We start from the raw sequence: 14,102 nt of genomic DNA, 5'->3' as shown, positions 1-14,102 counted from the left end.
GGAATATAATAACTTCATTATTATACTAGCAAATACTAGCAACTAATGGTTTATCTTTGCTTGTAGAGACAAAAAATAAGACTGACACTGAAAACTCTGCTTTTTAAAAGGGATTACATTGTCTTCCAAAATTTAATTATCAGTGGTCCCAAACCTGGACTAAAAGGTATTTAAGTGCTAAAACTTAAATACATTATGAATAGTTGCAGGGAATACTGTCAATGTGTTGAATGTGTTTTTATAAACAGATAATAAAATCATAGCTTTTCTAATGATCTTATAGAGACAAAGAAATTATCCTTAATTAAAAAAAGATAAAAACCTGCTGAATTTGCTCAATTAGTACAATTTAGGACACCAAGACTGTAATGAAAAATATAAAAACAGCTTACCAATAATTTTGCTTTTTTTCTAATGTCTGTTTTTATTTGCCCTACTTCAAAGTCAAGGTGGTAGCAGAATTTTGAGGAGTTTCCTCAATCTAAAAGTCATTCAGAAACTCTCAATCTCTCAATTTAATCCACACAATGCTTTAAATTAAGAAAGATTTTTTCCTTAAACTAAATCTTATGCAATGTTTACAAAAACACTTGAAGCCAGACTTTTTCTCTCTATCCACACGAGGCAAAAATTCAATGTGAAGGAAAGGACAAGAATTCTTCATTCTTCTTTTTCACTTCTCATGCTTGTTTTTTAAATTAAGTCCTATATTGCATGTCTCAGGATTTATATCTACACAGGCCCACAAATTACATTCTGCACAGCAAGTAAGCAGCAATGCCCTCCCCAGTCAAACTAAAACCAGAACAAAACGAAGTAAGATAAAACCTGGAAGAAGCAAAAGCTCTACAGTGAAACTTAGTGATTCACTTTTCTAACCCCTGCTCTAAAATGTATCTTGTCCAACTGTGAATAACATGACTTATGATACTTACTATATCATGAGCTGGGACTCATGATATAGGGGTATTTATATAATTCCCCACAAAAATCTCCACTTGTATTCATGTTAAGAGAAAGACAGATTCTATTACTGTTACAATGGGTTTTTTTAAGGGTGCAACGTGGGGGACACTATCAAGACAGGCCAATCAGCTCTATACTGTGATATACTTAGGCATATACCAACTGTAAAATTCTAGGCACATCTCTGGAAACCCGTAGCCTCTCCTTCCCACATCTCATGTCACCTGACAGCACAAAATAGAGAATTATAAAGTATTGTACATTCAGAAGGATTTTATTAATTTCAGGGAGGCATGTATAAGAAAAATACAAAAGGGGTAACCCCCCTTCCTCTTTATGTCAACAAAGCTATATGGGAAAAAGCTATAGTCAGCAAGATGGGGTTGGAAAACATCAAAAAAGCTGTGAGTTCCAACTGATTACTGCTGTGTATAATTTTAAAAACACCACCACTTTCTTGCTGGGTTAAGGAATACCACAGCTGAAGTATACTAAACAGTAAACTATTTTCTCAATTATTATCCATAACTGAAGGTCACAGCTTCCACCCACCCACAACAAAATCCTACTTGCTTCACTGCTGTCAAGTGTCCCTTTATAAAATTATCTTGGAATGATTTAGAGATTACATAAAAAAAAACCAGAAAAGCCTCTCAATCCTGTATCACTATGAATGACAATTTGAGACTTTTGTTACAGTTAAGCATTTCTGAAAGTATTTCAGTTACATATTTCACATACTCTGAGAAATGTTGTCAGATAATGATCCACTGCACACATGCTTGCTTCTAGTTTACATAAACAAATTATATATTTGTGAGTGCTGAAGTAACTGTGGCAGATGTAAGCCCACTAATTATGATGTATTTAGTGTATATCAGAAAGTATGCCTCTAAAACAGATTACTAGCTAGTTAACTCCACCAACCACAAACAAGTATTTTACGTAAGTTTATCCTTTCTCCCTGCACGCTACTGACAAAAGCCTCTCACGGACGGGGACGAATATCTCCCCACTACCACAGCAAGCTTTGCTTAACAGTTCAGCTGAACAGAACTAATAGAATTAGTTAGCATTCAAGTTACACTGATTGTTGCTAATGACAAGACGGCTTGATGGAAACAAAAGTAGAAGCTTTAACAGTAAATGAGGACCCACTTTCTGTATCATACAAATTCAATATCACTCTACAAGGATGTTCACCTGCCTTGAAAATCTCTCTGGTTTTTGTCTGTGGCACATGGATAAGAAAGGGTTATAGTGAAAGTTCATATTAAATAAATAACAAACCTCTTGCTCATTCTACTGTCACTAATTGCATGCAATGATATTAATGACCCAGTAATTGCTATACGAGTAGCACTGAAGTGGAAAACATCATTTTGAGGCAGAGTTCATCTCTAGGTGGTAGGACTTCACCAGTGACTGAGTTAATGCCTAGTGACAGTTTAGAACATAACACTATAGATGAGAAAATGTGCCAGTCTCATGGTTATAAGGTTATAACAGTGTAGATGGACTTGATGTTATTTGCTTTGACCACACAGAGTCCAGGAGTAACCCCAATAAAGTGCCACAGTCAGACTTTGCCCTGTAGATGAACCTCATTCCTTTCAGGGGAGATGCTCTGTACCATAACAATCTAGAGCAATTTTCCACATGTTTGCTTCAATAAAAGAATACCTTCATCTCCTGTTTTTACATGGAGGACAACAAAAGTGTGCTTTATTGCAAAACACAAAAAGCTGTTTACATCATCTAACTATCCTTCAGTAACACAGAGTTTGGCACCTTAGTACCGAGATCAATTATGATACTATTGAATGACTGTGCACTTGGCAAAGATGATCAGAAGTTAAACACTGTTTTGATTGCAGTATGCTTATGTTTGTGTTTAGAGCTTTAAAATACTCACAAAGCAAACTTTAATGAGGGAACATTGCAAACAAAGCAATCTGAATTTCCAAGGTACTACAGGACCTGCAGTTAAAACACTTGCCATTAAGAAATTAAGTCTTTAGATGTTTAGCTTCTTTAGAAATTATCACATAAACATGTTCATTGTGGTTCACTTTAGGATACTCTGGTGGGATGGATGTTAATCCTCCAGTCTTTGGAATTTTGAAAAGTTGTAACTAGATAGGCAAACTGATACTTTTAATACTTACATTTATACAGTTTTTAATAATTCACTAGTGTTCTAACACTATAACATTCCTTTTGTTTTTTCTTTCTTTTGCAACACGAATTATTTAATTAATTTCTTGATTCTGCTACCACATCTGCTGTGGCAGCCTCTGGATGGCAGGTGGAATCAAGTTTCAGCACAGTCTGGGGCCAAACATATGGAAAGTACCTCTGCAAAAAATGCCCAGAGGGTCCTGGTGGACACCAAGTTGAGCATGAGCCAGCAATGTCTCCTCGTGGCAAAGGCAGCCAACAGCCTCCTGGGCTCGATCTGTCAGAGTACTGCCACCAGGTTCCAGAAGATGATCCTTTCGCTCTACTCTGCACTGGTGAGGGCACACCTGGAGTGCTGGGTGCAGTCACAGGCTCCCCCGTACAAGACAGACGTGGGCTTACGGGACCAAGTGTCCGGTAAATGCTCATGGAGACAATGAAGGAACTGGAGCATCTGTACAGGAGGAGGGGCTCTATCCTTGGAGATACTCAAAACTGAGCTGGACATGGTTCTAGGCAATTGGCTGCAGTTGGGCTTGCAAAGGTTTGTGCAGGGACTAGATGATCTCCACAGGTGCCATCCAAAGCAAACCATTGTGGGTTACTGTAATCAACGGCGCTGTTGTGGTCTAACACTATTATATGCTAACATATAATACATGAAAAACAAATAATTTTCAGTTTTCCTAGCAGGATTTGGATTCAGAACTCTTTCTCTCACAGCAGCTCAGTAAGCACATAAGGACTAGTCTGCTGCTGCAGTTTAGTGATTTTTTCTGTTTTCATTTACTGAACAGAAAACAGATAAATCATGCTAACAAAGATCCCAACATGCTTTTTAATAACAGCCTTATCAGCTTAATATGGACTCTTCTCCAAGAACACCTAAGACTACCTTTAGCCTAATCCTGCTTTTACTCACAGAAATATTTGCATGATTTCCTTGAGACCAAAAAAAAGAAACTGGAAGACTGCCCATTAAAGCTTAGTTTTATAGTGTGGTTTATCAGAAATAAATACTGAAATAGTCTTCATCCAAGGTTTCCAGGACTGACTAAAGTCAGGAAAGAAAATCCATAATGACGTTTAACCCTGGTTTTCAACCATTCCAACCCTGTGTTTTAGCTAATGCAGTTCTCAGACAAAAGTACATTTCCCTCCATTCCAGCTATGTAAAGACTTTAATAAGGCAAACAATTTGAAATCTTTAAAATCAGTTTCATTACAGCCTTTATAAATCTTATGCAGTTCCTCACTTTTTATGTTAGGACTTAAAATACTGTAACATAACATTTAATACAAGCAACTGCATAAAGACAAGACTTATCACCCCACTTGATAAGCTAAATGCTCATCACCAAAGTTAAGTACAAAATGAAAGTTAAATGTGTTTCAGTATGGTAGTGCTCTTCCAAGTTTCTGTTTAGACAGACACTTTCCTCATACTTTCCTCATATCATGGCATGTCTCCCCAGTACACCCCCCCCGATTTAAATAGTTACTCATAGCCTGAACATAAAGCATAAAATACACACTCAACCCAGTCTTCTTCTGCATTTAGCCTTGTTAAGGATGTTTATACGAGAACATATACAACTTCGAGAAGAACAGGGTTCAAGCTTTTTTTTTGCAAAGCACTATAAATGCTATATATATAAAGACTTCTAAGTGAGAGTATCTTTCTTTGTGACTGTACTGTATTTCCAATATTTATAAATTGTTTCTCAGGAACTATAAAAGCGAGAAATAAAAATAGTGACTAAAAATATTAAACAGCTTCCTATGAAACTTTAAAACCTGTTCAAGTCCTGAGTATTTCCTGAATAATTTTTTCTTCCAGTCTGAATAATTATTCTTCATTTTCATCTGATTCCATATCTATTTGGAATACCTGTGGGGGTGTGGGGGAAGATAACTAATTTTTTTCACAAGATGCCATCAATTAACAAACTGAGCATTCCTATCTTTCATTTCCTTCCCTTAGGAACAGACACATAATAACAGATTTCCTGCTGAACTATCTCTGTCTACTTTAAAGGAGATAAACGATTGGTATTGCTTAGGTAATGGCACCGAATATGAACAAAGTCCATCAATATAAAATAGCCTTATTCTCTTACAAGACCTGTGTGGTCTGGGACAAAACCCCAAAGGACCATGACTCCATTAATCCTGTAGGTCTTAGACTCTTAGAAATCTGAAGCTGCACAGACAAGTGATTTTTCTCTCCAATAATATTATTTGGATAAGCTGTATTTATATTTCATTCAACAAGAGCTAAATGGTATTGCTAACACTTCCCTTAAAAGACTCTTCAATAGAGTCAAAGACTGACCTCTGGATATCATTTTACACTAAGCAGAAATTATTTATCTAATTTTCTGACAAAGGAGGAGGAAAAAGGAAAGAAAAAAATCTGATCTATGTACAAATGGAATCAGAGTGACTATTATCACACCAGCATCACAAAAAAAAAAATAATAACAGTAGATTTCTGGACCCCAGAGTCTTTAACAAACAGCAGGGAAAACGTCTTTGTTGCAAATGAAAATGAATTGAAATACTGATAAGAGTTTTTGTTCCCATTTAGGCTAGTTTGGAATTAACCTCGAACAAAGGAAAACCTGTTTACTGTTTCCTTTAAGGCAGCTCTCGCTCGGTGACCTGTAGGTTGCAGCGGGCTGCAGGTTGAAATCTGTCTCAAAACGTTTTCAGAATGCCCAGTCAGACAGATTAGTCAGCTCTTAAATTGGTCAGCATACTAAAATAATATTTTAATGTGAATCTATTTGGCCACGCAAAGAGATTTATTCTTCCCAGCTGGGCCATACTTCAAGGTACAATCCATACTGTCCTTTACTACGTTCTTCCTCAGACCATTATTGTCCTTTAATTGTAGAAGAATGACAAAGTGAAAACAGAAAAAGACCTGTGATTTTTTCAAACACAGCTAATGCTAAAGTTTCAGAATGACTGTTTTGATTTTAAAAGCCACAGCACTATTAAAGCAGTTATCCAAAATGTAGTGCTACTAGCCAGTATAATCCTCTAAATCAGTCAGGGATCAAATCTATATATATATATGTGTGTGTGTGTGTGTATATATATGTTTTTTAATTTAAGCCAGAAGCCAATTATGTAAGTGGGTCACTTGAAAAAAGTTGATAAAAAAACATTTAAGGAAAGTTGCATATTCCATTTTGCCAATTTCAAAGCTGAAGAGCATCATCGGCTCAGCAACTTTGGCCAATGAGGTCCAGGCAGAGCAAGCCTTATAGAGGAATCTTTCAGAGAACTACTCTGTAGCCCCTTCCCAAGTTCCAAGCCATTCTATTACAAATTTGGAACAGGTGAAGATTTCATTGCAGGTGACTTATTTTTTAATGTTGATGATGTCAGCCTATAAACTTCACTTTACTTATGCTAAAGAAGAGATGAAGGGAGTGAGGGAGTGAGGTATGTACTTGCTTGGCTTACATTAGGAGCTTGACAGTGGCTTGAAAGCAGGTGGCACTGCTCCCTTCCCTCTGGCATAGCTTCCCACAGGCTTCCCCCCCGGGGGCTCCCTCACCACAAACCCAGGGTATTGCAGGGCACTCGATGCCCTGTGCCTTTAAGTGAAGGGTACAGGACAATTCCTGTTCACCAAAAGTAAACATCTTGGGCATATTATATGTGTTTGTACTACGCTAACACATATCCCTTCCAAACAAGAAACGCTGCATCCAAGAAAGGTACTGAAGTAGTGACACCATGACTCAAGTATTTGCTGACCAATCTCTCAGTCCTCAGAAGATACTCATTGCTCGTTCTCAGCAATTCACCACAGCAGAAAATTATACTTCATTCCCTAACCATGCAAAGACACAAAAAGACTTTTTAATGCAAACATCAGAGTTGCAAATTTTCACACTCTTCTGCTTAAGTCTGCCCTTCGCACAGACATTTATGTTGTTGGGCATGATGCATCTCCCTTTATGCATCTGATTAAGGATTTCCTTAGAGACTTATGATATGTTACCTAAATGGTCACATATTTTAGGATAATCAAACGTTAATACTTCTGAGATCTCAAGTACATTTGACCTTCTCCAGTTCTGTTAAAATCAGGTAACTGTAGGAAAATGAATCTATTCATTTCCCAGGAACAAAAAATTGATGATGGTAAGAAGAGAAAGGCAAGGACACACTGTTACATCATTTATTCACTTTCACAATACCATTCAGTATCATCTTTCCAATTACTGCTGTTCACAGAATTAACTCCTTGGATACTGATACTCATATTGAGGAATATCCTGCCAGGAAATGGATTATTTTTTTTCATTATGAAAGTATCACTAAATGTGAAAACAGGTATCAGAAACTCATTTACATTTTTACTTTTTAAAATATTGCGAATTATTGTGAAATTAGAAGATTTGTATCTTTTTTTTATGCTTAGGCTTTGGGAAGCACTGAATAGAAAAGATCTCCTTCTGGTATACTTATTGCGAACATATCTGGATGATATAAAAATTATGGCTTGAAGAATTCCTGTGAAATCACAGGTCCCTGAAGGTACATGGGGCTCAGGAAGCTGCTTCATCCTGTGTTGTAATTCCTCATCCCAAAATGACTAACCCCCTAATCTGAATAGAGATTTTACTGTTTAATACAGCTCCACAAACCACATACTATTACCTTAGAAAAACAAACTGTGTTTTCAAATGGCGAGATGATAAAGGTATGTGACGATGCACAAAACATTTAAAGGGCTGACAACAGCCTGCCAGCATAAATAGCATGAGATTAGGTTGCAGGGGCAGCCACAGCAAGTGCTGCAAAGATGCTGAGCTCAGTAAGCTCGTGTCAGGTTTGTTTGATGCCCCTTAGTTGAGAGAATGCAAGATCCTAAAATACTTCAAAATCAAAGCTGGCACACAAAAGGTATCATTGCTTTAATTTCATAGCACTCCAATCCCCTCCAAAAAACCCAACAAAACAAGCAAGACAAAACTCAAAGCTATCAAACAGGAAGGAAGGAAGGAAGGAAGGACAGAAGAAGAAAGAACTGCAGGTCTGTGAAGAGGGATTTATGCAAACGATTTACAGCCTGATTTGCGTACATGACTAAGATGTATTATATTATAAGAAACCGACTACCAGAACTTGCATTGACAAGGCTGTGCCATGACCTTTTGAACATAAACTGTTAAAACCCTATCTAGCTTCAAGTATCTCCGTAAAATGGTGTCCTAGCTGAACACTTGCCTTGTTTTCTACTCCTCTCAGTGTTTCTGAGACCAACATCACTGAGTTTATTGTTTTCTCCTTGAATGACAGAAAAGTAAGAGTTTTAGCTTCAGGATGGCTGGGTTTTCAGGGCTGAGGTGCTTTTTTGTCCAACCTATTAAAATGTATAGGTACCCTCTCTGCAGCTTGGTCAGTGTATGCTAGCAGTAGAGTGAAAAATTAGCCATTTGTTTATGCCACAATGAACAGGAAAAGTAATACCCTAAGGCACTCCAGTATTACTGTTGGGCCAGTGTGATTTTTGAGGCTGAAGGCTGACTAAGTTCTTTCAACCAAGTTATACTGTAATCTTACAGGAAATGCAATGCCTATTATGTCTTATTGCTATAATGAAATAATTATACAAAACTAATGAAAATGAGATGTACTTAATAATTCTCTGGGTAAATCCATGATATAGATATGACAGAACTGACAGGGTATCAGAAAGCTCCATTTGTGCCCATAATTCTCAGGTAATAATTGTAACAGTGCCATTTGTTCCACTACAGTTGGTCTTCTGTGGATGATTTTAGAAGCAGCACTAAATTCCGAGCATATTTCTGCATTTAAGCCAAATATTTGAGCACAGTCATTTTTATGCTACACATTTTCAATGGATAACTATCTATTAACAGCTAATCTTGTCACTTTTACCCTGGATCTCAATGGATTTCAGTGGGAAGTTTGTCAAAGTTAAATACTGTTTAAGTGGGATCAAGTTTTTATATATGCCCCAACTAAAAAAAAAGCACCTACATTAAGTGATCTTTAAAACCAAAAAATGGTGGTTTGTATCTCCCACTACTGTTATTTAGTAATTTCTACAATTAATATTTAATACAGTGAATTCTTTCTTAGTTTTTGTGACATACAACCTGTTTTATACACAGTGTGTACCATAATGGATATAACTCGGAAGTGAGCATTAATTTATACTGAATGCATTTCCATTTCCATTTTAAAAATACTTGCTCAGAGTACTTTTAAAATTACCCATATTTTTAACTAAAAAATTAAGAAATATTTACACTGGTAGACATCACATGAAATAGTTATTAATCCTTCAGTTTTCAAGGAGATGGTAGACATGTGTTTGGGGACAAACTTTTTAGCAGGACCTGTTGTGACAGGACAAGGGTTAATGGTTTTAAACTAAAAGAGAGTAGATTTAGACTAGATATATTGAAGAAATTTTTTACAGTGAGAGTGGTGAAACACTGTAACAGTTTGCCCAGAGGGATGCTAGATGCGCCATCCCTGGTAACAGAGTTTTGAGCAACCTGACCTAGTTAAAGATATCCCAGCACACTGAACGGGGCTTGGACTAGATGACCTTTAAAGGTCCCTTTCCAACCCAAACTATTCTATGATTCTGTGAAATAAGACACATCAGTATCTAACTTCCTTGTAACTGCAGAAAAGCCAAAACACAGAATTTGTTCCATCTTGTAATACCTGGTGATACTTGCTTGAGACTTCAAAAGTGCCCATGGGGCTAAATGAGATCTGCAGGGCATACACAGTATTTCAATGACAAAACCTAAACTAATGTAAATTGTTGTTGTACTGCTGAGGTCTCAGCTAATGCTAACTCCTGATTTACACCATTAACTTTACACATCATAAGTAATTTGAATCAATAAACACTGTGGCTACCTCCAGACTTGCTCTCAGCCACAAATTCCTCATCAGACTGAAACTCACACAAAGTTTATTTTGTTGGACAGAGGCTTGTGTCCTGCACATTCATTTTGCAAGCCAGGACCACGAAAAAGGATGAAATTCCAAAATCATGCAAGCCTAGGTTTTGCCCAAGAACCCTACTGACTACTGTATGGACACAGTAGGTACGTTGTGAGGAAAAGCATGTTCAACCACAGCCCCTCATCAGTAACCCTTGTGAGGAAACTACACCGTCAAAATTGGCACCAAAACCGCCAAAAGACGTTTCCTGTGGGAGTGCCTGGACCACATAGAGCAATGGCTAGCCATGTCACATAGGATGCCCCATCTCAGAAAAGCCAGGTCACCGTCCTCCTACTTGTGGCATAAGACAACCGAAGGACAAGGCGAACAGCACGGTACATCACCAGGGCTGTGGGTAGGAAACGCACTGCAGTTTAGCTGCACACAGCTTTCAGTGCGAACACATGACACGACATCGTGCACAGAAAAAAGAAGCCCTTTACAGGCATAGAAGTACAATCTAATTTGATTTACACAAATCAAATTAAAAAGAGACAGAGACCCTTCAGAAATCAGGAATAATGTTGAAAATATGCTAGCAAGAAATTATTTTCAGGTAAAAAATACAAACCCATTCATTTTCCTCTTAGTTTGCTTACAATGTACAAGACAGCGTATTAAAGAATGAACAATTATAATCAAAAGAATGAACAAAAACATGGAACTTACATATGACGTAATAATCTTTGTTCTTCTGAAATTCCAGGCCCCAGAGATTAGGACTGAACTCTTGAAACTTGATGGTAAACTTAACATCTTGATCTGGCTTGGCACAATTGAGTAGAGGTGTATTGTCCTTTTTAATAGCACAGCTATCTGCTTGGTCTTTATCAACCATGTAGACCTTATAATATTCATATTGACCAACAGTTTTAGAGTCCACCTTTGGGCATATAATATCCAGTTTGTCTCCTATCTGTGGATATAGTACCAATCCTTGTCCAGGAAGGAATCTAAAATGGGAAAAAAAAAAGGTGGGGGTGGGGGAAGAGAAGAAGAGGGAAAATATGAGACACTTGATAAAATCTCATGCAGAAAAGTAGCAACTGCAGTGAACAGAAAGGAACAAACAGTTTCCAAAACCAAAATGACAGACTGAGCAAACCAAATCTTAATAGTTTGAGCCTAACTCAATGTCAACAAGATGTTTATTTATATCTTGGAAATTAGAGATGGATTGAATCTTATAGTCCTTATCCCAGTTGTGGGAACTCTAGCAGGTTTTACATCTCTCTCTGTCAAGCACTGCTATTTTTTCCACATTTGGCATGTAGAGCAGCTATTGCAGTATCTGGTGGGCTACAATTCTGTTTTTTCTGCTTTGGTAACATTTCTACTATTCCTGCACATATTTTGCTAATGTTGGACATGGGAGAATGACAAGAATAATCTTTCAAACCCCTTGAACAGCCAAGTGGGACAGGAAACAACTTAGATTTTAAGAGTTAACAACATATTAAGATGCTGATTGATATTACTAGTATAACACAAAGGAACATCAGTCACTCAGTAGCACCATGCTTACAGACCCAGAACGGGCAGAGATCTACCTGACCCAAAGACCACACACGCTTCTGATAGAACATTTATAACCAAGTCAGTGTGACCGCTACACTACAAGGATTTCTCTTCATAAACTCCAGCATTACTGTCATTATTTTAGCTCTTTTTTGATTTTTTTTTCCTTTTTGCGCTACAAGTGAAACGCAGGTGTGCTTCTGCCTTAGTATGGGAACACTTATTAAAGAAGCAGACAATGAGCTTTAATGTTTACACTTAGGCATAATATTGCATCTTTCTGCTCATAATAATTAACAGGCAAACATCAGCACTTCATGAAAGAAAAATATAAATAATTACTTATAGTATTGATTAATCCACAAAATTAGGAGCTTTGTTCTCACAAAGACAAAAGCCACAGCAAGTTTGTTTCTTTCTCCATTAAAATATATTTGTTCCAATTAAGGCCAAAAAGTGCATGTTTTAGAATGACAGCCAACAACACAACGTACTCGAATGCACAGACCCAAAAGACTAACTTTCTTTCCTCTTTCTCCTGCCTGCCAGCCTTTTCCAAAGATCTTCCTTAATGGAAAATCGGCCTGAAAAACCGACTGAAACAATTGCTGCCTAATGAACACCCTTCTCCAAGTGCTAGCATTTAAACAACACACGTAGTAAATCCAGCTTATTCACAGCCAGCCTTCCTGGAAAGTTTAAATTAAGAGTATTAAGATCCACACAGAACAAAGCTGTAGGCATCAGTCAGTGACCTCCAGCCTCTGGTTGGCGAAAGAAGCCACGAGTAGTAGTGGTGGGGGAGAACTTACTAAATTAAAGGATGATGCAACGCCCCCCAAATTTTGCTTGCTCCTATACAATTCAAGTTTATGATCTGTGCTAATTGAGCAGGATTATTTTCACTCACAAAGCCTGTGTAAGAATTATATTTGTTATGAAGCAGCACGTAGCAGGACAAAGACATGTAATTACAGATTTAGGGAACTAGAACAATGAAATGTTATGGCAAGAAAAGCGACTGTTGATGTATAAATTACTGCACTCTTTTATGCTGTGCAGTGCAATTTCCAGACTGCAGAAACTGGGCTTGGCCACGGCTGCTCAAAATGAGATTGAAGTGGAGATGGGGCAAAGCTGTGCTTCCTCCCCCTCGTTTTCAGATGTGCCAAAGGAATGCAGTGACTACCACTTCCTGAAAGCTGAAATGGCGAAACAAATGGGAATGTGGAAATGCATCTTCGGAGTTACAGGCCTAAAGAAGGACGACCAGATGTAGGTGTACATGTGGCACTAAGGGACAATGGTTAGTGGTGAACACAGCACTGCCGGGTTAACAGTTGGATTTGATAATCTTACAGGCCTATTCCAACCTATATGATTGGTTCTGTGATTCTATGACTGAGGGAAAGGCCAGTTCTGCAGGGGCACCAAGGAAAGGTGGGCAGGAAGATCTCAGTCTGCAAACATTCCCAAGGGAGCAGCACATATCCTGATTTCGGCTCTCCTTGGGGATCAACTCTGACCAGGTGAAGGCAAAGGGACAGAACTTCTGAGCCAATTTCCATCATCTGTGATTGACTTTACCACCTTGTCTGACTACAGCCCCATTTTAACTTTGCTCCTGTGCAGCAGCGTTGTACATTAGGAACATGTCAATTATGCACGCCAGGACAAAGGATGATCACTGTATGATCCCACTGCTGAAAATATTTCTTCTTGCCAGCAATTCTTCTTCACGTAATGGGAATGTAGAATATGAAACACATGAGATTTCAGAGGACTGCATCTTTGCTTTTGAATGAATCAATTTAGATTTCCATATATAACAAATATGAAATTTGTAAGGTTAGATAAATGCACTTGGTTTTCATTATCAATAATATGACCTAAAAGCTCCTCTGAAAAACAAAAAATGCCGATTCCAATTTTAGACTTTGTGTATATACATGAAACAGCCACAGTACACATATTCCATGCAGACTCTGAGCACAAACAGGATGAGTTGTGAAACAGCATGCCAGGCAATCCTCAGAAATAGCTACAGGAGAGAAAGCACACTTGTGAGCCTTGGCTAAGTAGTCAGGAATTGCCCCATAAAAGGTAGAGGACAGAACTACCCCCAACAGAAAACTAAAACTACATTTTACAAGAGCTTTAAACCAATGCACTCGTTAGACTTTATGGTAGGGGAATATTCTTGCTATGACTCTGAAGTCTGCACAGTTTTAGAACTAAACTCAGTCAGTCTCCTTTCACTTGAGTGTCTGAACTTGCAGGATCTAACGCTGATAGGATTAGGGAAGAAAAAAGGTTGAAAATGCAAGGATTAATCTGAGAACTTGACTGTATTGAATTTTTTTCCACAGTTTGTAGTTTTTATCGTGACCTTTGTAAGAGAGATATTTTACAAA

General features: G+C 37.7%; 1 protein-coding gene across 1 annotated transcript in view; it reads right to left on the bottom strand.

Moving 5' to 3' along the window:
• EFNB2 (ephrin B2) overlaps positions 1-14,102 on the bottom strand; it is a 45,133-nt gene that overhangs the window by 11,584 nt on the left and 19,447 nt on the right. Inside the window, exon 2 of the mRNA XM_027644057.1 lies at positions 10,840-11,123. Within this exon, the coding sequence (XP_027499858.1) occupies positions 10,840-11,123 (284 nt within the window). The remainder of the gene's footprint in view (positions 1-10,839; positions 11,124-14,102) is intronic.

Source organism: Corapipo altera, unplaced genomic scaffold (genome assembly GCF_003945725.1).
Source record: "Corapipo altera isolate COAL_440 unplaced genomic scaffold, ASM394572v1 0, whole genome shotgun sequence".
Lineage (NCBI taxonomy): Eukaryota > Metazoa > Chordata > Aves > Passeriformes > Pipridae > Corapipo > Corapipo altera.
This window is presented reverse-complemented; position numbering and strand designations above follow the sequence as displayed.